This window comes from Thunnus thynnus, chromosome 7 (genome assembly GCF_963924715.1).
Source record: "Thunnus thynnus chromosome 7, fThuThy2.1, whole genome shotgun sequence".
Lineage (NCBI taxonomy): Eukaryota > Metazoa > Chordata > Actinopteri > Scombriformes > Scombridae > Thunnus > Thunnus thynnus.
The window spans coordinates 33,022,372-33,046,941 of NC_089523.1; the positions used below are offsets into that span (position 1 = coordinate 33,022,372).

Genomic DNA, 24,570 nt, shown 5'->3' on the forward strand with positions numbered 1-24,570 from the left:
GTAAACTCGTTGCAGCAGCAGCTCTCTGGTAAGTTTCTCACGTCTTTCCTCTCACACAGATAAAAGTTTTCCAAACACACTCAGAGAAATATGACATGAAATAAATCAAAGTAATGAACTTTTAAAACTAAACAACTGTTAAGGAGAAGAAAATAATGACTTCGTTTTCTTCCCCACAAGGGTTATGAATGTGGCTGATTAAACAACAACTTCACCACTTCTTCATCTTTATTACTATGTTTTGTACAATGATTTTACAGATGTATTTTACAGTAAGTTTACTTTAATATGTGATGTTATTAGTGTAATATTATATATTATTATTTAGAGCTGCAACGATCAGTCAGTCAATCGATCGTCGATTGTTGCTGTTTCCCAGATGTGATGATTTGAAGCTTTCTTTGTCACACATGAGGAATGAAGCGTTAACGGGACAAATCAAACCATTTGAAGACTTTAAGATTCATTTTTCTCTATTTTCTGACATTTTATCAACAAAATGATGAATCAGTTAATTGAGGAAGTCATCGGCATAATAATGGATAATAAAAACAATTGTTAGTTGCAGTGTTGTTATTATTATTGTTATATAATATTGTAAATTTGTAGGATATTTAAGCACCAGCAGAGATTCTGTCGGACATTTTAACAGATGTTATCATGTAACACTTGATAGTATTTCTCTACATTATATAACATCCAAGTCAAGTGGATTTTGTTTATATAACACCAAATGACAACAGAGTTTAACTCAGGTCACTTTTCACAAGGTCTAGATTACACTTGCAGAGAACCAACATTCTCCCATAATCGAGCACTTGGCGACTGATTCTGCTGTGTCTCAGTCCTCCAGGACACATAAATCGATGAGCTTCCTGACAGTGGGAAAAACATCACCCGAGACACTTTTATATTTTTCCCTGTAAATTCAGACTAACTCAAACTGCTGGGAAATGCTTTTTCATAGAGCAGCTTTTAAATAAATTAACTTTGAACAAATGTTTCTGTTCAGAAAAAACAAAAACAAATGTTACAACTAAGATAATGCTGACGAATACTTTTAAATTTTATATGTAATTAATTAGCTTGTCTGTTATCTTCTCTGGTTGATATTTAAGTCAGTTTTATTTATATAACTCAAAATTACAAACCACAAATTTACCTTTAAAGGATTTTAGTGAGACGGATAAGATGAAGTGCTCAGTGCTGCCCCTGCTGGTGAGTCTGAGTCCTGCGGTTCTGGTCCTGCTGCAGCTGCCTGACATCACCACCACACACGAAGGCCATTGGGAGGACTACAAATATGGCCACCCAGGCCACCACTCATGCTCCTGGAAATGCCTCCTGTTCACCGTGCAGTGGCCTGCTGGGTTCTGTCAGGTGAGCTTCATCATCGACATCATCATCATCATAGTCGATACTGAACATCAACTCGAGCACAAGTGGAGAAGATTAATTCACAGTATTAACTTGTAGGACGGAAAGGAGGAAGCAGGGAAGGAAAGGAAGAAGGAGAGAAAGGAAAGGAAGGAAAGGAGGAAGTAAGAAAGGAAAAGAAAGAAAAGGCAGAGGTAGGAAAGGAAAGGAGGAGGTAAGGAAGGAAAGAGGGAAGGAGGAAGTAATGAAGGAAGGGAGGAAGTAGGAAAGCAAAGGAGGAAAGAAGGGAGAAAAGGAAAGAGGAAAAGAGGAACTAAGGAGGGAAAGGGAAATGTAGGAAAGGAAACATGGAAATGGGAAAGGAGGAAGGAAGGAAGGAAGGAAAGAAAGGAGGAAGCTGGAAAGGAAAGGAGGAAAGGGGAAGGAAGGAGAGGAGAAAATATAGAGAAGGAAAGGAGGAAGTAAAGAAGAAAAGGAGGGAGTAGAGAAGGGAAGGTGGAAGTAGAAAAGGACAAGAGGAAAAGGAAAGGGAGGAGAGAAGGAAGTAGGGAAGGAAGGAGGAAGTAGGAAAGGAGGAAGGAAGGAAAGGAAAAGAGGAAGTAACGGAGGAGAAGAGGACGTAGGAAAGGCAAGGAGGAAGTGGGAAAGGAGGAAGTAAGGAAGAAAAGGAGGGAGTAAAGAAGGGAAGGTGGAAGTAGAAAAGGACAGGAGGAAAAGGAAAGGAAGTAGAGAAGGAAGGAGGAAGTAGGAAAGGAGAAAGGAAGGAAAGGAAAAGAGGGAGTAACGGAGGAAAGGAGGACGTAGGAAAGGAAAGGAGGAAGTGGGAAAGGACAGGAGGAAAAGGAAAGGGAAGAGAGAAGGGAGTAGGGAAGGAAATAATAATAATAACAATAATAATAATAATAATAATAATAATAATAATAATACATTTTATTTATATAGCACTTTTCTTAACAATGTTACAAAGTGGTTTACAAATGAATGACCTTGATTTGTTGTCATTGAATTTAAGAAAATTCTGGGACATCCAGGATTTAATGTCAGAGAGGCATGATTTAAGTTTGACTAGGCTGTTTTAATGGTAAGTATGACTGTGTGTCATGATTCTGAATAAGCTGGCCAAGGGGCAGCGTGTATATGGAGAACAGAAGGGGCCCAAGAACTGAGCCTTGAGGGACCCCAACAATTCAACTGCGCTATCGTGGAGATGGAGTTACCCAGAGCAACAGAAAAAGTTCTATTGAGGAGATATGATTGTAATAAAATAAGGGCCAGGCCCCTGATCCCCACCCAGTTCTCTAGGTGATTTAGGAGGGTACTGTGGTCGACAGTGTCAAATGCAGAACTTTAGTCTAAAAGAACTAAAATCGAGCAGTCACCCCTGTCTGCAGCTTTTAACAAGGGCTGTCTCAGTACTGTGAAATGCTCTAAAACCAGACTGGAAGCAGTTAAAAACACTTCAATTGAGAAGAAATTACTTTCTCCAGACCCTTAGATAAAAAGGCCTTTAGTTGCTTAAAGACAGAGGGTCCATATTAGGTTTTTTGAGTAAAGGGTGGACAATGGCATGCTTAAAACTATCAGGAAAAGAACCGGAGGTAAGGGAATTATTAAAAATGTGCAAGATAACAGGACTAACTGTGGGAAATACCTCCTTGAGCAGCTTGGTGGGGGGGTGTCTAAGGTGCAGGAGGAAGAGTTCATGTGGGAAACTGTATTTTCTAATTCTAGGAAATAATGAAGAAGGAAAGGAAAGGAGGAAGTAAGAAGGGAAAGGAGGAGGTGAAGGAGGAAAGGACCTTTCCTCCTTCACCTCCTCCTTTCCTTGCGTGAGAAGGAATACCACACTTTCATTTTCAAATAAAAATTCTTAAAACATTGTCAAACCCACAGTCAGTGAATGTGTTTACATGTGTATTAGTATCCTGGTTATGATTGGGTAGCTACCTAGAGTAGCCATTCGGCCCGCCTCTTTGCCCATTTTTGATTGGCTGGGAGTTAGGCAGCGTCATGCACTGCCAGGATGGCGTCGGCCGGAGCGGCTCACTTTGAGCTTCAAAACCCATGGATGTATAAAGAGAACTGGATACAGGAAGAGCGCCAGGCTTTGAAGCCAATTTAGCGGCCAAACCGTGTAATTACAACGTCACGTGATGCACACTGGCCCAAAAAGACTTTTTCCCAGAGACTTACATTGTGAAAGAGACGTCTGTAAATCAGCGGCGTCATGAGCGTCACAACCTCCCGCGAAATGACTCGTCTCACTATCAGAATTAAATCCGTTCGGTCTGATCACATTTCAAAAGCCTAGAAGAGCCGCATGATCGAATTATTTTATCCCCATTCGAGTTAGCCGGAGGGCTAAACCAGACGTAGCCGACTCGGCCAGCGAAAGTCACTAGTGCGCATGCTCTATGGGCCGCACAATGCGGAGGATCCGGGTACTTTCATACCAGGAAGTCGATTTTTTTTGGCTTCATGCGCCACTGAGCAACTTTCATAAGAATGAGCGGGGCCCCGCCTCCAACGCCGTATCCAGCTCTCTTTATACATCCATGTCAAAACCGCTCCTCAGAAACCAACGGGTGACGTCACGGTAACTGCGTCCATATTTTTATACAGTCTATGATTCACACACACTCTTACACACCGTTGGCCCAGTCAACAGGAGCAATTTGGGGTTCAGTATCTTGACCAAAGGACACTTCAACATGTGGACTGGAGGATCCGGGGATCAAACTGCCGATCTTTAGATTAGTGGAGCCACAGCCGCCCCGTCAAGGGTCTCAAAAGTTCACACCATGGATGTATTGAGAGAAAAATAATACATGACACATCCATGGTTCACACATACACACACAAGTCAAAATGGACATTTGGATAATTCTTTCACAAGTCTACGAGAACACGGAATAAGAAAGACCTGATGTCACCTGTCTGGTGTGTTAACATCCCTGCTTCCTGTCTGTCTTCCTGTCTGTCCTCCAGTCTTTGAACAATGAGTCTCTCTGCAGGATTCCTCCGAGCGTCAACAACTGGACGATCCACGGTCTGTGGTAAATATCACACACAACCATCACCTGCAGCACAACACCTCCTCATACTCTCTTATTACTTCAGCATTACTACTATATTACTACATAATTACTTCACTGTGTATGGTGAACAACTTCAGTACAAAGTCCAGAGGTTGTTATATGTAGCTCAACAAGCTAGTGAGGCTGCAAACAGAACCTTGTTCTCAGTAGCATCTGCATTACACAGAACTACTCTCCAGAGACTGAAAACATGATGCTGTTAGTAGTCTTTGGAGCCGTTTCTAAACTAACGTGATAAAACTCTTCATGATGAAGGAACAGCGATGTGACTCACTGACGTGTTTTTAATAGTTTTTGGACAATAACGGAGGAATAAGATATATCAGGCTTTGACACACACACAATACTTGTCAGTAGATCAGTTTATTGTTGGTTTGGATCCAAACACGAGATTTGTTGACAAGAAGAAAAATCTCCAGACACATCATTCAAACTATCAGTACGCTCAAGACAAACCAGTTTATATGATGTGTTGTTTGACATTTGAAGATGACAAAAGTTTATAGTTGTTCTGAACGACCGCAACACCTCCTCCAGTATGTTGTTTGTTCTCCGCTGCACTTTTCATATTGCTGGATCTAATGAACACTGCAGCCTGTAGGCTTCATTATTGGGCCTCTACTTAAAGTATTCCTATTTAGCATTAATGATCAGTATATAAACATCTCATAAATGGTTTAGAACACACTATAATGTAGTTGTAAGCAGATGTCGGGTCATTTTAAAGTGTTTATAAATGTACAATATTTGTCAAGACATATTTTATATTACTTTAACAATGTTTTACCATATTGTCATTCATTGCAGCTAGTTATGGGTATCCACAGGAGGAGCAATAGTTGTTGACAAAAAACATTAATTAACACTTACATCTGCCTACAACTACATTATAATGTGTTACAAACCATTTATTAACTGTTTATAGACTGATTATTAATGATAAAAAGAGGGATTTTAAGTTAAGTGTTACCCAGTTCTTTTTAGACTAGTGGGTTTAAAGTAGAGCTGCAACAATTAGTTGATTAATCAATTAGTTACCAACTATTAAATTAATCTCCAACTGTTTTGATAATCAAATTATTTGAAATTCTCTGATTCCAGCTTCTTAAATGTGAATATCGAGGACGTCATCTTGGGCTTTGGGAAACTGTGACATTTTTGATCATTTTTGACATCTTATAGACCAAACAGCTAATCAATTAATTAGAAATGAAAATAATTGTTAGTTGCAGCCCTGGTGTAAAACTTATACGTCCAAAACATCTTTGATATCAACCAGATGTCAAAAGGCTTTTATATTCCAGAGATGAGAGAATTTTTAAAAAAAAATTACAGCAAAACAGCAAAAATTTGTCTTTAAAAACAGATTTAAGTCCAGAAATGATTAGAACGTATAATGCAATATTTTATCAGCCCTACCAGACAATTCATCGTTGAATTCCCCCTGTTCCCCTGCAGGGCTGACAGACTCTCAGATAATATGGGGGAATGTAAATCGCCAAACTGTTTTTTGCCTGTGTGTCCATGCTATTAGGAAAAAACACTTGACCGTGCAGTTGCTAGTGATTAGGTCAATGTTGCCACAAAATCTGTGGGAAATTGGCCCTCTTATCTTCCTTTGCAGTCTTAAACACTACAGCAGCTGCCAGAGTGCAGATGTCTTCTTTCGATTCACTGACCGCCTCCAACAAATGTGTTGATTGAATGAGATTCAAATACAGATGTGAAAAAAATGAGGAGCATTCAGAAAAAAAAAATGTTAAGATGATTGATTGAGTGTGTGTGTGTGTGTGTGTGTGTGGATATGGAATTAGTGAATGTTTGTATTTATGTGTTTGTCAAGAGTAGTATGTGGTAGTGTGATGCATAAGATTAGCCAATAATTCCTGTGAACCGCTGAATAGCTGCCAGCCTTTCAAACCGAATACCATGAAAAAGAACATTATTCATCATTTTGTTGTAAATGTTCCAGAGCCAGACCACTGCTGTAAGTGACCTCTGTGGTTCACAGCGTGTTTGTCTGTGGTGTGTTTGTGCCTGCAGGCCTCTTCGGGCACAGAAATGCTGCAACTGCTGGCCAATGTTCCACTCTGACATCCAGGTGAGTCCCAGCCGGGCTGAAACAAAATATCAACACATAAATTTCATGAAAGACTGATTCCTAACTGTCTTCCAGGAGCTGGAGGCAGAGCTGGATGAATGCTGGCCGTCGTTACTCAAAACCAGATCCAGCTTCAAGTTCTGGTATGAAATAACACCAGAAAAATAAATAACCACTGGTTCAAGTGTTCTGTTATCACCATGAACACACAGACACACCATCCTGCTGCCAGAAATACCCACTACAGCACCAAGTGTAGTAAGTATTTCTGGTAAGTGAAGTTTATTTAGTATGGAAGGAATATACTTATTCCTGTGAAATTCACAAAGTGCGTCAAAGGAATGAGAGTTAAAAATAAGACCATAAAAATATACAAAGAGTAAAAACATGTGCCACAAGTTAAGATTTTTTTAAAAAACCCAACAAAAACACAGGCAGCAAGTTACCTCAAGTAGAAACACATGAACAAATGATCATTACACATCATACACACCAATCAGACAACTCAAAAAGACACAAAAGCCAATTTAAAAAGCTTCTATAGAGACTGCAGACCGTATATGTACAGGAAGAGAGTCCCAGCAGGTCCTGGTTGGATGACCTAAGTGACCTACTGGCGATGTAGGGATGGATAAGATCCATGCAGGGCTCTATATGTAATAGCAAGAACCTTAACCTAAAATGGATGGGCAGCCAATACAAAGAACTTAAAATAGGAGAGATGTGAGTCATCCTAACCAGTATCACCAAGCTGGTCATCAGCTAGCTCTGTTAACTCTGGGCTATGACATCAATGATGTACTTAATGTGAAATGAGAGGAAACGGTGATACCATATATCCGAGTTACAAGGATAGAAAAAAAGTAATCGAGGTAACAATATAATCACATAACTAACCTTATGAGAGGTAAGGCTACGAGCTAAAATGAGCTTATTGTATATGTCTGTAGTATAGAGTGATTTGATGCATATATATATATAAAAAATGGAGTAATGTCAGACAGGAGATGTAATGCCTGATGAGGTTTATCTGACCAACATGTTGTATTTATAATAATGGGAGCTAAGACAACAGAGCTGCAGTGAGTGTAAAAAATCATAGAAACTGTCAGGAATTCATTTAGGAATGAAATAAACTTTGGTGATGCTTTATTTTATACTAATTTGAAGGTGTTTAACAGTCAGTTTTTACTGAGATTGTGGTGCAATTTTGTACAAACGATAAGAAAACAAGAAACAGCTTCAAAAAGTGTTGGTTTTTTAATAAAGTAGATGTTTGACAGTTCTTTAAGTGTATATCAGCATGTTAGGGTGTTGCTTCAAAACTCTATATTATAAGGAAACTATATTATTATTGACAAATATGCTAATGTTAGGTTTGGCATGCAAAACTGCACACATTTTTTCTGTAAGTTAAAGTCTACTTTATTAAGAAATTTTGAAAAAGAACGTCTACATATGAATCCAAATGGCCTATAACGAGGCGTTCTTAGCAACTAAACCAACTTTTTTCTTCTTATGTGTACCAAACATCCTAAAAATGAGCCGTTAAATACCTGCAAATTACTCAAAAATACCAAGGAAATGAATATAAAAATAATTGAATTGTAAACTAAAGAGTTACCAAAACTTGTTAACGATCCCTCTGGTTGTTAGAAGCTCAGGTTTAAACACAGAGTGGGAATAAAATGATTCTACTGACCTATAAAAATATAAATTACTCTTTTTTACTTGTCACGTTATTGTAAACTCCGGATTTTTGTCCAAGTCTGGATCCTGTAGGAATCATGACTCGATGTTTCCATTGATCTGATTGGTCAGTGGTTGGGGGTTAAGCCCAAAGTTAGCAGGTTAACACACTAACCTTGTGGTAAATTACTGAGCCTTTTTAAAACATGAAACTATATATTTGTGAGTTGTTTTTCCAGAGTAGAAAAGACAAAGTATCGGGAGGCAGAGTGACACATTGTTCCTTTGATTCTGCACATGAGATTTATTGACAATAAGAAAAAAAACTCCAGCAAGAATAACACCAGACTGATTTTTTTGTGTGTGTTAACAGGAAAGCGGAGTGGGAGAAACACGGAGCATGTGCAGCATGTGTTGAAGGAATGAACTCACCGCTGAGATATTTCCAGATTGGCCTCAAACTACATGGACAGTTTGATTTCCACAAGTTAGTCCAAAACACAAACACACAGTATGCTTTATATGCAGCTTTGGGGGGATATTAATTCAAACTAAATTATTATTTATAGAGCACATATAAAAACATCAAATGTTGACAAATGTTTAAAAAGACTGAGACTAATTATGAGTTTTATCAATAAAAGGAAAATAATAATAAAAAACAGACACATAATGTAAAAAATAATAAAAGAAGAAAAACAATTCATATAAAGTAAAAAATATAAAAACAAATCAATAAAAATATTTTTTAAATACATTTATTTATTGTAAATGCATTTACTTTATTACTTTGTATACGCATACAAAGTGATTTGTTTTTCTATGTTTTTATATTATTTGTATAGTTTAGATAGATAGACAAATAGATAGTTTCATTGTCATAGCAACCATGACAGATGACAAAAATACATTAAAACACCAGTAAGACATTAAAACACAATAAAAACACAACAGATACAGACACAGAGAGGTTATGGTTCCATAGTTTGTTCTTATATAAAAGTAAAGTTGAATTTATGTTGAGTATTGATGCATCTGATTATGTCTGGTGCACAATGTCCAGTTGTTTACATGCTACATGCTAACATTAAACCTGCAGCTGACTGCAGTTAAAAATCTTTGACCCCGTACTGGACGGCTGTCAGTCAGCTGGTTAAACTGGTTGATAAATGTGACATCAGACTGATGCTGCTGCTGTTTGTCCTGCAGAGCTCTGGAGGACGCTGGTATCACTCCGTCCTGTGAACGACCCTACAAGGTACAAACTGACTTTATACTCTTATAACCTCTTTGTTCTCGTTGGTTTATTTTCGCTTGAATGTTTTATAACTACAGACGAAAACGTCACAGTCCGCACTGACCAAATCTGAAAACTATTCAGGTTTTATTCACCAAATATTAAACAGCCTTTTCTGTGTCAAAAGACTCCAAAGTGGCAAAATGTGCTTTGCAGTGTTTTTGGTACATTTTTTATCGTACTCATAACATTGTTCATATCATTGTTTTGTCTTATTTACATTTTTTTTTTGGTTTTTCTGTTTTCAGTTCACTTCTGTTTTTATTTTAATATATTTAGTATTATTTTATTGTCTCTCTGCGTCCCTTTATTATTCATATATCACGTGTTGTTATGTCTATAATCTCTGACACAGCGTTCATTCATTGAGTGGATTCAGGTGTAATGACAGTCGGACGTTGCGTGTGTATGAGGATATATTATATGAGAATATACTTTGTGTGTGTGTGTGTTTAGGTTGCAGAGGTGCACAGCGTCCTGGCTCCACTTCTGGGTGACGGACATGTGATCCAGTGCGTTACAGATGAAAAGGTCAGATCGTCTTTTTTAACTAATGATCACTTTTAGAGCAGGACTTATTTAATTGATTGACAGTTAACTGACAACAAATCAGATCATTTGAAAATCATTTATGGAGCAAAACATGCTGCACGTTCTCTGATTCCAGTTTCTCAAATGTGAGGATTTGATGCCTCTCTCTGGTTTATATCAGTGTTGTTTAAAATCTCTTCGGGTTTTGGACTGTTGGTCAGACAAAACAAGATATTTGAAGACGTCACTTTGGACATTTTTCACAATTTTCTAAAACTTTATAGGCAAAACGATTCATTGATTAATCAAGAAAATAATTGTGAGCAGCAGCCCTAAAGGTTTTCTTTATCAATTAATCTTCCTTTTTTCCCCAAGAAAATTTTCTTTTGATCAATAATTTTCCAATAAAATGTCAGAAAACATTTTAAAATTGCTTGTTTTGTCTGGCCAAGAGTCCAAAACCAGAAGAGATTCAGTTTACAGTCATGGAACATTGAAAAAACAGCAAATATCAATAAAATATTTGGCATTTATGATTTAAAAGATGATGTTAAACAATTAATCATTCGAAGTGTTGTGGATTAAATTTCCTGACAATTGACATGGTTTGGTTGCTGTTTATGTGCATGTAACAGATCAGTGCACATCCATAAATTCACTATTATTCACTGTTTCAGATCTCTCTAATAACTTGATTCAAACCAGATTAATTTGATCAATTTGAACTGTAAAAAAAATTAAAGCTGTAAAAATGTGTCTCTTTCACGGTTGGGAGATCCTGCTGAGACAGATGTGATGATGTCAAATTACACCACGAGAGAAAAGTAGAAAAAGGATCCCAGAGATGACGTATTGGCCAACATACAAAACAGACAAAAAGAGAAAGACAATCTGAACAAGCTGAGTCAACAAAACAATGTTTTCCATGCATATTTGATTGATTATTGCTTCCATGTTAAGACAAAGATAACTCTTGCTCCAAACCAAAAGGTGACGAGCCGGGGGACTTCTGCTGGATCAGATTGGAGTTAAAAATCACACAAAAGGCCTCAGTTTGCTTCAAACTAACGACAATAAGTCAGAAATAATTAATGTGTGTGTAGATTCTTGTTTCTCTTTTGCTGGAGCTGGACTAGCAGCTTCTGGGCTTTGTGCAGATTAAGGCTGGTCCTGTCTGTCTGTGCTTGTGCTGAACATTTAAAGATGTTTTACTGAGCTCCTGTAGTTCACGTCAAAGCCTCCAAAATAAACCAAAACAAAACACAAAATGCTGAATTCATGCTGACTGCTGAGGTAGCTAGTTTTGTGTTTTCCTTTTATCGTGTCAGATGGAGAAAACTGCTCTATGATGATAAAAAATCAGGAGTCAGCAAAGTGTTCTTTAATGCCGGCAATAAAGGAGAGCAAATTAGTGCATACAAGATGAACCAGGTTGCTCTGAAGGTTCTTGCCTTCAGGGCGTAGTTTTTATACCTTTGGGTCTGCATAGGTCACACCTATTGTCCATCCTCTTTATCTTTGGCCAATTACACCATTATATTTTATCTTCGTCACTCGTTGTTGGTCAAAACTCTTCAAGACAGGTCTTGAGCTGTCGTGGATATGTACTAGCATATTCAGTATTATCGATTTATGTCCAATTTTTTTCATATAAGTATTAGGGATCATTTTACACCATTATTGCCAAGTTGTCAAGTTATTCTTGTCACTTTACACCCTTATTTCTTGATCTTCTCCAGAGTATATTTTTTTTTTAAAAAGGTGAAGACTTTAATGCAGACCCAAGCAAAGTGACATGTAATACAAACACACTCAAATTTCTCCAGTGTATGATTATGATTCTTTTACCGTGCTTCTATACGTATATCGTGATTAAATGTGATTCATGAGATTACAAATACATCATCAATAAGATTTTAACACACTAGCACTTATTGCTTATAAGATTTATGAAATCAATCTGCATAGCTTAATATTGTCTTTAAGCACACCAATGACACTTAATGAAAATACAACACACTTTATGTCAGACACACTTTGTGTAAAAAAAATAAAAAATAAAAAAAACTGCACTGACAAAAAGTATTAAAACCAGTGTTCAATATTCTCTTATATTTGTTTCAGTAAACTACAGAAGTGTGTGTACGTCACCAATTAAAAGTGCTGCAGTGGAGGAAAAAACTGCAGAAGAAGATGAGAGCATTGCTTCAAACTTCTGCAGTAAAGCTGCAACAATTAGTCAATTAATCAATTAGGTAATTAATAATAAGCTACTTTTTTTGTGATCAAATGTTTATTGAAATAAACAAAACAAGATTGTAGATCACCAAGACTGTTGGGAACACCACTCAGGGTTCAGGAATGATTTTATATATATATATATATATATATATATATATATATATATATATATATATATATATATATATATAATATATATATAACACAGAAAATTATTCTCATATCTTTAAAAAGGAAATATTGTTTCAACAAAACTAAGGATAAATTGTGGTGCAAAATAAACTTCTTACCAATTCTGCCACGTGTTTAAATAGGACTAGAGTGCACAGGTGAAATAAATCAAGATAATGAACCAGCCGACCAATTAGTGAGAAGGAAAAGAGACGGCAGGAAGTCAGGTGATGGAAAAGGAAGTGGAAAAAAATAAGTCAAAATTAGTGAATCAGAACAAAAAGGAAAAACACATTTTTAAGGTCGTGGTTTAAAAAAAATAGTGTTAACTGTTGGTTTGAAACAGGAAGTGGACAGTCGTCACCTGATTTCCTCCTTTGTTCCTGTCAGGCCACCAGAGGGCGCTGTCACTGCAACGTAAGCAGATGTTATTGTTTTTTTTATTAGTTTATTTGTCAGGGACGATGCAGAAAAACCCCCATTGTAACAGGTTAAAATAACATGAAACAGATGTATTGCATATAGGATTTATAGCCATAACATATCACTACCAGAAATACATGAATTAAATAAAGCTCATAATAAAATAGTGACATTCTCAATAACAACAGTATTTACTGTTTATCACATAACAATCAATTTACATGTGTTGCATATGTGTATGTTCCCTAATTCATAGCAATGATGTATTTATGTGCATAATATTTATCAGTGTATGTGTCCGTGTACATACATACATGTATAATCTGTATCAGTGCATGTATGTTTATCTGCATGTCGATGCACACATCAAGTTGTTTGTGACACTTTGCTGAAAGTACAGACACAAAAAGCAGGCGAGCACTCTGTTCCTGTATTTATTTATTTGTATAGATGTCAACTGCGTGGGTGAGAATATGAACATCCAGGAAAAACATTTTACATTCTCAGATTTCTCTTGAATATCTACATAAATCATTCGTTGCAATACGCCCGAGGTGAATCGTACAACATCTCCAGTAGGTCATCAATCATGAGATTCCCCGGTTTTGAGATTTAATAAATCACATTTGTCCTAAAAAAACAACAAAAACAACAACAAAAAAACAACCAAAACCACAGTAACTTATTGGTTTCTAGAGCTGGTCCCTGTTGGATATTTAGTGAACTGATTAAGTTGTAATCAATCCTTTTATGCACTGATGTGAAAATAATCGGTTAGTTGTGGAGATGTTGGACTGAGTGTGAGAAAGAGTGAGACAGGCAGGTAGCGTGAGACAGCTGTTTCCTGCTGTATAAACTCCTCTGTTCCCATGGCATTCCTCACTAAACGATAAACAAACAAACAGCGTCTATAAATCAGCTCCCTCACCTCACAGCTGAATGATTGATCTGAATATACAGAGTTCAGTTCAGTGATCCGTCGTCGTCGCGTCCGCAGCAGCTCTGCGCCGCTGATGATGGCGATCACGTATCTGAGGATCATTCTGCTGATTTTCTGTATTTTTCTTCTTATCTTTGGATCTAAACTAACAATGAAATGATTTATTATCAAGTATCATCCTTCCTTTGTTGTCCAAAAGCTATTAAAAACACATCTGCGAGTCACATCGCTGCACTGGATGACGTGTTCCTGCGTCCCAGAAGACGGTTTTTACTGCAACTTGTTTAGAAACGGTTCCAAAGACTAATTTGAACAACAACACAGGTCTACAGCACAGAGGAATAAGATTTCCCTTCTTTTTTTTCTGAGATTTATTATATTGTCATACAAGAAATTGTTACTAAAAAAGAAGCAAGAACATCGTGCTGCTGTAGTCTCTTGTAGTCTTTGTGTCGTGTTCGAAGTGTGAGGAAATAAAGTTCCTTTCAAACATTAATCTGCTGGTAATTTCACATGTTGGTCTGAATCTGTGTCGCATTAAAGTAAAGGCTGCACACAAGATTAAATGCATGTCTTGTTCATGTTGTATACTGAAGGTATCATTTAATTATCATCTCTTATGCTCAAAGAATTCAGTCAACTAAACCATCAAATACTCATATTCATGCATTGTGAAACTTTTATGTATCAGAGAGTGATGTCTAGAAGTTTAAAAACTATTATTTAACCAGATAGAAGTAGAAGTTGGAGCCGTTAGTTTGTTTAGAAATGGTGCCAAAGACTAATAACAGAATCACATTTTCAGTCTCTGGAGAGTAGTTCTGTGTATGGCAGTCTTATCCTTTAAAGATGGTTTAGTACAAGTTGGGAAACAGAGTCTACTTAAAAAGTCACTACTGTGTATTTAGTTCATACTAAATATTCAGAGCAGGTTTATTTCACACACTGAGACTTGAAGTGTATTAAGTCTGCAGTAAAGCTGTGACAATTAGTCAATTAATAGATTAGATGATTAATAATGCAGTTATTTTTCGGGTGACAGGATATTTCAGCCTTAGACTGTATAAGAAGTTGCTGTGTTGAGTACAAATAATTAACAATGTTCAGCAGCAGATCAGCTCATTCACAGCACATTCACATACTGAAAAGTGTTGATACACGTGAGTATTCAGCTACAATATACAGTATAGTTGTTCCAAATCAATATATCAACAACTCTCGGTACAACTAGGACTCAAATCCATCTGTCCGACACATATGACCCCTTACTTCCTCTGAGCTGTAAAACCTTAACTTCCCATGAAGTACCTGCATCAGTAGAGAAAGATAACCCGAACAACAAAAAGAGCCTGAAATAGAATAAAAAAACAATGAGTCAATGTAAATGTACAAAGAAACAAAACACCCCAGAACTGCCCTGGATAGTAAATCCATGACAGAAAACAACCACTCACACACAATATATGCTAATAAAAGATATACACAAACATACACATACATGTAGTTAGCCCATGGTACTAAATAGTAAAGGTTAAGGAAATGAGGTCAAGGCAAGGCTAAAAGTTAATCAGGTGGCTTATCTCGATAGCTTTAGACCAGTTGATCACAGTATCAGTTGTAGCTCTGATGATTCTGGAAGTGGACCTTTCAAGTAAACACACATCAGAAAAAAAAGGTAAGCCAGGTTCTCTTCATGATAATTGTGGGTTCAAACCAATTTTTTAACATGGTTTTCTTAGCAGCAGTTGAGGTGATAAATATTATTCGTTTCATAAGATAAAATGCTTGGGTTGTATAAGATAAGATAGTAGCCTCCTCTAAGAGAGTCAGAACATTTGGTGCATAAATCATTTTCATTGTCATCTGATTCATCTACTATTTCATGTCAGATCACGGAAAGAATCTGGGGCAGGAAAAGGGAGTGTAGAGAGACGGAGAGACAGTGGAAGAAATCAAAGATCTCAGTAGACTATTAGCTATGAAATTATTATTATTGTGGATATTTTGAGCGATAGTCAGCACCTCAGTGGAGAAAAGCGCGCACAAGCCTTTGATGACTAAAAGCTGAAAATGTTTATTGAAGTACTTGGCCAAGGAGAACTGAAATAGCGAACATCAAAGTCATCCGCAACTCAGATGCTGATTCATTCTGCCACCTGAAGATCTGAGTCTTAGTCTTTATCAGCCTATAATATGAAAAATTAGTCAGTATTTTACCTCGACAGACAGCTTGAGTCACAAGGAGAGGAGAAAATGTCTCCTTCCTGCTTAACAATTACGGTGTGACCTCAAGGCCCAGGCTTGCCCCAGTGTAATCCAATTTGTAACCTCTAAAGATAGAAAATTCCATAACAATTATTATATTCTTATAACAGTGAAATTAAAGATGCAAGAGCAAAATACTCAAAATACTCATCATCCTCAACCAGCACAAGTATCTTATTTAAGATCATTGATTGATTAGTCAACTCCGGTTCTTCTGGTGTCCCTATTACTTCAAATGCAGATTGTGAGGTGAGGTTTTTAACCTTTTTCATAGATAAGATTGAGGACTTCTGTGTCTAGCTTGTCCTCAGTTGGATACTTTGTGTTTTTAAGGAAATTACTATCCAAGAATTAACTGAAACTGTTGCCTTTCAAGTAAACCAATACGAGTACCGATTCTTATTAGAGGTCCTAGATTCTGTAGCCCCATGCCTGCTCTCTATTATCAACAGTTCTTTATTTTCTGGATGTGTTCCCGATTATTTTAAGAAAACTAGTTTCCAGCCACTTCTCAAAAAACCTGGTCCTGATCCATCTAACCGTAGCAACTACAGACCGATATCTAAGCTTCCGTTTATGTCAAAAATCCTTAAGAAAACGGTCTCAAATCAATTGTCTTGATCAATAACAATATTTTAGAGAAATTCCAGCAACACAACACAGAGACAGAGACTGTCCTTTGATGAGTTGTCAGTGATATCATGATGACGGCTGATGCAGGTGAATGCCCGCTGCTGGTTCTGCTCGATCTTAGTGCTGCGTTTGACACAATGGATCACAGCATTATTATTGAAAGGTTGAGAATGTGGGTCGGTCTCTCCAGTGGTTCCCCTCGTACTTTTCTAACAGAACGTTTGTTGTGTCTGTTGAAGGCTATATCTATGTATGGGGTACCACAGGGCTCCATTCAGGACCAATTTACCATTTATTTCCTCTTTATTTACTCCCTTTTGGCCACATAATCAGACAGCATGATATTTCATTTCATTGTTATGCTGATGATACTCAGCTGTACCTGCAAACCATCTGAATCAGCTCAGTTATCTTCTCTGTATAATTGCCTTGCTGCAGTTCAGGACTGGATGACAGAAAATTGGACAACATGGAAATCCTCATTAATCGCCCTCAGTGCACTGCTCTTGGCTCTCTAGCTTAGCATGTGTTCAAACACATTTTGGATTTATTTTGAATCAGAACCTAAGGGAGCTCAGTTGTGTTTTTTCTAGACTTAGACCTTGATTTCATCTGGTGATTGTCAAAGAGTGATTCATGCTTTTATCATCATCATCGTGTCCAAAATGCAGCCAATAGACTTTTAACCAAACCACCGAAGCATGATCACACCTCCCCTTATTTTATCCTCCCTTCTGCCTGTTTATTTTAGAATTGATTTAATTAATCTTACTTAACCTTCAAGGCCTTGGACAGTATGATACCGAGCCACTTGGCTGAACTTCTAAACTTCTAAAATCATTACTTACCAGCACTTGAGCTCCTCGGATAAGGCCTTGTTTGATGTTTTCCTGGCAGGCTGAAGACTAATGCTGACACAGCGCTAACGCTGACAAACAATTAGTTGATTAATCAGGAAAATATGTGGCAGATTAATTGATAATGATAATAATCGTCAGTTCGTATTCGTATTCGTGTGCACATCCACAAAACCTCAGTGGGATAAGTGGTGGATGCAAAAAACAATTAAACTGAGATACAAGTTGTTCTCACACACTTAAACAAAGATCCCTCTAATTTTATTTGCAACATTTCAAAGCTATAATATGTAATTATTCCGCATTAAAATGTCTAAAAACAACTAGACCTATGTTATATATTTTGTTGAGTTGTGTACTTACATTATCCCAAATGTTTCCAACAACTTTCAAACCCGGAGAAATCTGTAATTTAATCAAAGTAACGGACCGTTTCATTTGGTCGCCTGTCGATGGCGTCATACCTCCTCTACCAAAGAGTAAACACGCACAAGATGCATACGGCGGCGCTGTGTTTGTCCGCTACAATGGCGTCTACCAAAGAGTAACTTACACACATACAAGATAATACATTGGCGTTGTGGTTGTTCCACACAAACTGTTATAAATGGACTTTTATTCAGTTTTAAGCCACATTTTCATGATGATCTTTTAGCCGGAAGAAGGATTTTAGTCATTGGACGTCTGGATCTTAAGTTATCAGAGAAATAAACTGGGCAAATGTTAGCAGCAGCTCGGCTAACAGCCCCTCCAGGAAGTCCGGTGGTCACCGAACATCGTCGGAGAAACATTGATTTTTTAGGTGAAACAGCTTTAATTAGTATTTTTAACGATTTTAATCTGTGTGTACGTTTGTTTTTGGAGAGGAGGAGACCTCTGCGGATAATTCGGCTCCCGGGAGAAACCGACCGAACGTCTGGATCTAAAGTTATAAGAGAAATAAACTGAACAAGTGTTAGCAGCAGCTCGGCTAACAGCCCGTACCGGACGTCTGGTGGTTGCCGTACATCGTCGGAGAAACACTGATTTTTTATTCAGTGTTTTTACCTGTAATCCGGGTCTGTTTGTTCTGGAGAGGAGGAGACCTCTGCGGGTAAAAACATCCCGAATGATGAACACTGGAGTAATCCTATCCTGGTGAAGCTGGTTATTTAACAACGAAGACAACAATTCCCATGATCCCTTGCTACTTCACACCGTCATCACACTCCATCTTTTGTTATTGTTTTGATTGAGACCCATAGCGGCTGAAATTACATATTGTGCGTTTAACCAACTACAAGTCTTCCTCAGGCTAATGCAGTTTAATTTTGCCTGTTCTCTAGTTAATACAAGCTCATTACTTCCTCCATGTTGACATGTTGTCTTGACAAATTCAGTGTCATGTTCATTTCCACAACACTAACTCCATCAGTACAAGTCATGTCAGGTTTGTCTTCCCCCACCAACCTTCCTCCTGAAGTCATCAGGAAAGTTTTGTTGATGATTGTTTAATATTGATCAGGAGTCCTGCAAAGAGTATGACATTATATTTTAAAAGGAAACTGAGGGAGTGGTTGTAATTATGGACTTGGATCTGTGGAAATGGACTTTATACTGAATTCACCGTGTGAGCTGTTTCACCTCCTTACATCTGTTGCTGCTGTGGAACCTTTGAGCTGACGTGTCTCCTGGTCACACAGCCATTTTCCCAATTAATCAAAAGGCTTGAATCCTCAAAGCAACCTGACTCCTCCACAAAATCAGGGGCTGCTTTTCCTTTTGATACATGCTGACATCCAGATAACTCCCAGTACAGCTGTGGAGAAAATACAAAGAAGCTTTGAACTTCTGAAGCAGATCTGAGCAATCCATCAGCCAAAATTGAAGACTTTTGAAACTTCACTAAACCTCACAGATCATAAATCTTATTTCCTAGCACTCTTATGTCAGTGACAACTCATCTCTGCTCTCTGAGAGCACTGTTGCACACCAAAAAGTACAGCAGTGTCTTCCAACAAGATAACTCAACTACCACTGAACAGATGTTCACAGAATTCGCAATATTACAGTTAAAGTATTAGAACATGTTTGTTTTTTTCCTGACATAACATACAGATTTTAAACATTTCAATATGAATCCTCCAACAATCAATCCCTTTGTACAGGTCAGTTCTGCTCTCCACCTTTTTTATGTCTAAATAATTAGTTGTTGGGTCTCACCAGCCGACCACATGTTTCCAGGCTTAAAGGGAGACAAAGGGAATCCTTAACAAACTCAATTTCCCCAGAGTCCAAGTGTGAACTCCACCCATGGACCCAACAAAACTAGAGGATCCCTTCTTCTCTGTGTTTTTCCTCCTCACTGCTTGGCCGGCAGCAGAGTTATTGCAGCAGGACATCACATGGTCTGGCCTTTTGTCTCTGTGTTCCTCTTTGTCAGACATATTGTCTGCATGCCGTGTGCTCAATCACTAGTTGACTTCAGCCATCTTGCCATTGTTTAGCCCACACACACACACACACCCACACTTACACTTGTATATAGGTACATTTAGCCAGATTACATATTGTGTGTTTTGCTCTTTTATCTTTATGCTTTTGGATATAAATACTGTCTGTTTAATGCTGCATAAGAGTGAATTTTGCCAACCTCTGCTCTGCAAAGAACTCCAAAGTCCCTCAACCCTAACCAGCCATTGATATGGCAATTTTGGTTATAGTTATTAAGTTGATTATTATCAGAGTTCCAAATTGATAGCTTAGTAGATTTTGAGACTGAATTCTTTTTCCTAAGATACAAGTTATAAGGATAACTGCAGATTATTATTACTTTTGTTCATCATTTCCATCAGTAATAGTAACATTGTACTCACCAAGTTCATATCTGGGAGATGGGAACACTGTGGCATCACTAAAAAGAAGAAACACGATCAGACGGGTTGGAAACCAGATTATCTGAAGCACTTTATTTAGAGATCAAACTGAATGTGAGCACAGCTGAAATGTGGGTAATAATCTCAATACACAAGAGTGAGCACAACTACAGTAAGTATGATAGTTACAGTTAAAGCCAGAAGTTTATCTGTGAACCGTCATAGATGTTTACAACAGACAGTTTAGGTCATAATTTTACTATTTACCTTGTTTTCTCTTCCAAATTACTTGTTTCCAACCTACCTGATTGTCTGACTGCTCATGTTTATTGACCCGTCAGACATCACAATGTTCCTAAATCTCAGATATTAACTTTGTGACTACCAAATAAAATAATAATAAGTCATTTGTCTTTTAAGTGAGATCTGGGTGTACAGTAGTTGTTGAGATGTCTCACTCTGAACAGACAGAGACACCAACCATAAGTCCATGTCATCCAAACGTGGAGAGATGTAATGAACTGTTCAAGCAACCCAGTCTTTGGATAATAACGTCTGCTAAATGAGATTAAATGTAATGTAATGTAATGTAAATGTAATGTAATGTAATGTCTCATGCAGATGCACAACCTTTGACATATGTGGTTGCCACTTTTACAGGATCTACTCAGAAACAATGAGTTGATTCATCTTGATCAGTGGAGAGAATGTGTTGTTTTCATTGTTTTAAATCACAGTAAACTGAATATCTTTGGACTGTTGGTCGGTTTTAAGCACACTGAAGCCTTTAGGCCATTTAAAAGTAGCAATGTACATGAAAAAGCTACTGAATTACATGGATGAGTACTCTAAAACCCAGGCAGAGGTAGTATCAGTAGCAGTAATACAAGCAGCAGTACAGATGTAGTATCAGTGGTGGTGACAGTTTGATCCAGCAGGACGTCTTAACACTCTTCTCTCCTCCCTCAGGAACGAGAGGTGTGGTTTCAGGTGAAGATCCCTCTATCTCACAACCTGACCCTCGGCTGTGATCACCATGGCGACGCTGATGGGGACCCAGTGGTCGGGTCAGGCCCAGAACGGGACCCCCATCCTGCTGGACATCCCTGCCCCCCTCAGATCCCTTTCTACTACTTCCCCATAGACCACCAGCAGCCGAAGAGACCCTGTGACTAACAGTCGGCCTCTCTTTGTTTTCATATCCTGACTCAAGACTTTGATTGTGTGTAATTGATAACTCAATAGACAGAAAATTAATCACCAACTATTTTCATAATTGATTAATTGTTTTGAGTCATTTTTTAAGGTTCAAAATGCTTAAATTCTCTTCTTAAATGTGAATATTTCTGGTTTCTTTAGTCCTCTATGACAGTAAACTGAATATCTGTTTGGGTTGTGGACAAAACATCTTTAGTTGCATGTTGGGATTTGAGAAACTGTAATTGACATTTTTCAACACTTTGACATTTTATAGAACAAACGACTGTAATGAAAAAAACACACTCTGTATTCTCTACACCATTTTAGACTTTGTACTTTGGAAAAGTCATATTATATAACCTTAAAACATGACACCATTTAGTTTATGCTGATCTTTGGTTTTGTCCACAGTCTGGATTCAACTAGTGAGTAGTTTAATCTTGGACATGCTACAGTTATTTTACAGTTAGTGTGACAGCTTTGATGAGATCCAGCACTGGACGGATCCCACACGCATCCTGGTACTGTTTCCCACATTCCTTGTAACTGACATCAAGCTTCAATTACACTCTGTTGTGACGGTATGCTGACCACTTGCAAGGTTTTTCATTAAAGACAGAAAGACAACTCGGCCTTTGTCAGGTTTATTTTTAGATTTCCACCACAATCTGGTGTCAGCTCAGATAGAGGGTGTCTGGACTTGGAGTTGAAGGGGACCCTCCATCCTGAAGTCAAATCTTCAGCCTCAACCTCCCCACAAAGATGGGTAAGACGGAGAGCCTAAGACCTGAGGCTGGACTCGCTCAGCGCTGCGATTGACAATCCTAACTGGTGAGAATCTGAAAATTTACTTAGAAAAAAGAAAAAGAAAAGAAAAAAGAAACGGTACTAAAAAGGTTGAAAACATAAATGGTGAAATAAGAAAGAGATTTTGATCTACTGGAGAGTCCCGGCAGTTTTTTTTTTTAACCAAGGTTTAGTAGAAACCTGGAGGTGTACTGACGAGTCCACCTTAAAAAGGAGAGTTTACTTGAATCACAACGTGTGTGAAAGAATTATTACTGGGTAATAATTATAATATTGTGAAGTAAGACTCAGAAACGTGCCTAGGAAATGACTTAATCTATTAATCAAGAAATTAATCTCAAGATTAATTGATAATGAAAATATACAGTAAAGATGAACAAACTTGATAAATTTACATTTAAATGATTTAAATGTACCATTTAAAGTGTTAGGTTACACTTTTGTTACATCACTGAATAATACTTTGCCTCCAAACCATCGATAAAATAAATGTGACTCTTCCATTTGTCATTTGCTGTTTGCTTCTCAACTCATCACTGTGTTTCTTCCATCCTTCAACAGAACACTAAGCTGGTGATATTCTACATTTTTAGGGACTGAGCCCAAAAGGCAGAGGACTACTGTTTTTCGTGTGTTTCTTTGTGTGTTTCTTTCTTTATTATTACGCCACTTAAACCCTTAATTTGACCCCCTAAACATGCTCAAAAACTCACCAAAATTTGGCACGCACATCAGGTCTGGTGAAAAATTTGATAAAATGTAAAAATTAACCCCCAAAGTGCCAAAATGTGCTCTCTAGCACCACCTATGTAAGTGAAATGGCTGCCACGGCCCGTAGGAATGTTGTAGAGAGATCAAACCAAAACTCAATTATTCGTCTCATCAAGACCTACAAATCATACGCTGACATCCCTGACCTAAATCCAACAGGAAGTCCGAAATCAGCCTTTCAAAATAAGACTTTGCTCCAATTTTGGCCCCCGAACAAACGCTATCTCCTCATAGGGTGTTAATAGTATCGGCTTCAAACTTTAATAGATGACTTATGACACTGTGCTGAATAGAAGTTGTTAAAAACTTTGTAATAACTCGAATGGTTTGGATTTTATAAGCCCTGAAAGTTGCAGTGCCACATCACACCTTACAATGTAAAACAATGGGGAGGCAATCTATGGGCATGAAACTTTGTGTCAAACAGAGGCTTCTGATGTCTAAACTATAAGTCTGACCACTTTCAAACCTATATATATAATATATAAATAATATATCAGTCAGAGGGACCAAACCACTACTTTTACTGCAATACTTTAACTACATCAAGCTCGTAATACTTATGTACTTTTACTGCAATACTTTAACTACATTTTGCAGTAGTTTTACTAGAGTAAAGGTTCTGAGTACTTCTTCTACTTTGTATATTTACTTTGTATATGCTCCCACTTTGGTCCATCATTCAACAATACAACATATCAGTCGTATGCTGACGACACACAGTTATACGTCTGTTTCTGCCAACCAGTTTAATCCAGTGAATGATCTCATCCAGTGCATTACCGAAGTTAAATATTGGATGGCCAAAAATTTCTTGCAGTTAAATGAAGACAAAACGGAGATTCTTTAAGCAGGTGCAAAAGGCTTTGAGGCACCAGATTAAGTCTTTGTTAACTCCCCTGTCAGTATGTCAAAAACTTGGATGCTGATCTTAACTTTCAGAAGCACATTTCCAGTATCTATAAGACTGCTTTTCATCATCTTAGAAATATATCCAAAGTCTGATCCTGAAAAATTGGTTCATTGGTCCCTTTCCAGTCGACTAGATTATTGTAATGGACTCTTTGCTGGGAAAGGGAAGGATGCCATCAGGACTGTGAAGGACCGCGAGGGCTCGGCCCGGAACCCAGGGTTTCCTGCGAGATGAGAAAGCACAAAAAACTCCGGGGAAGAAGCAAAGTTAGCGGAGGAGGAGGAGAGAGGAGCTCAGTGCATCATGGGAAGTTCCCCAGCAGTCTAGGCCTATAGCAGCATCACTAAGGGCTGATCCAAGGTGAGCCTGGTCGGCCCTAACTATAAGCTTTATCAAAAAGG

The 24,570-nt window shown here is 37.8% G+C and overlaps 1 protein-coding gene across 1 annotated transcript; it reads left to right on the forward strand.

The window, feature by feature from the left end:
- The first annotated feature begins 1,191 nt into the window (after positions 1 to 1,191).
- rnaset2l (ribonuclease T2, like) lies at positions 1,192 to 22,466 on the forward strand. The gene is made up of 8 exons (XM_067595564.1): positions 1,192 to 1,380; positions 4,366 to 4,433; positions 6,519 to 6,576; positions 6,652 to 6,719; positions 8,639 to 8,752; positions 9,475 to 9,523; positions 10,019 to 10,093; positions 21,448 to 22,466. Exons 1-8 carry the CDS (start codon positions 1,192 to 1,194, stop codon positions 21,652 to 21,654), a joined length of 828 nt encoding a protein of 275 aa, XP_067451665.1. The 3' UTR covers positions 21,655 to 22,466.
- The last annotated feature ends 2,104 nt before the right edge of the window (positions 22,467 to 24,570 follow it).

Excerpts from the sequence above, each read along its gene's own strand:
- rnaset2l (XM_067595564.1), top strand. The coding sequence starts at position 1,192 with ATGAAGTGCTCAGTGCTGCCCCTGCTGGTGAGTCTGAGTCCTGCGGTT. Across the intron at positions 6,577-6,651 it reads TGTTCCACTCTGACATCCAG|GAGCTGGAGGCAGAGCTGGA; the intron begins GTGAGTCCCAGC and ends ACTGTCTTCCAG. Across the intron at positions 10,094-21,447 it reads AGTGCGTTACAGATGAAAAG|GAACGAGAGGTGTGGTTTCA; the intron begins GTCAGATCGTCT and ends CTCCTCCCTCAG.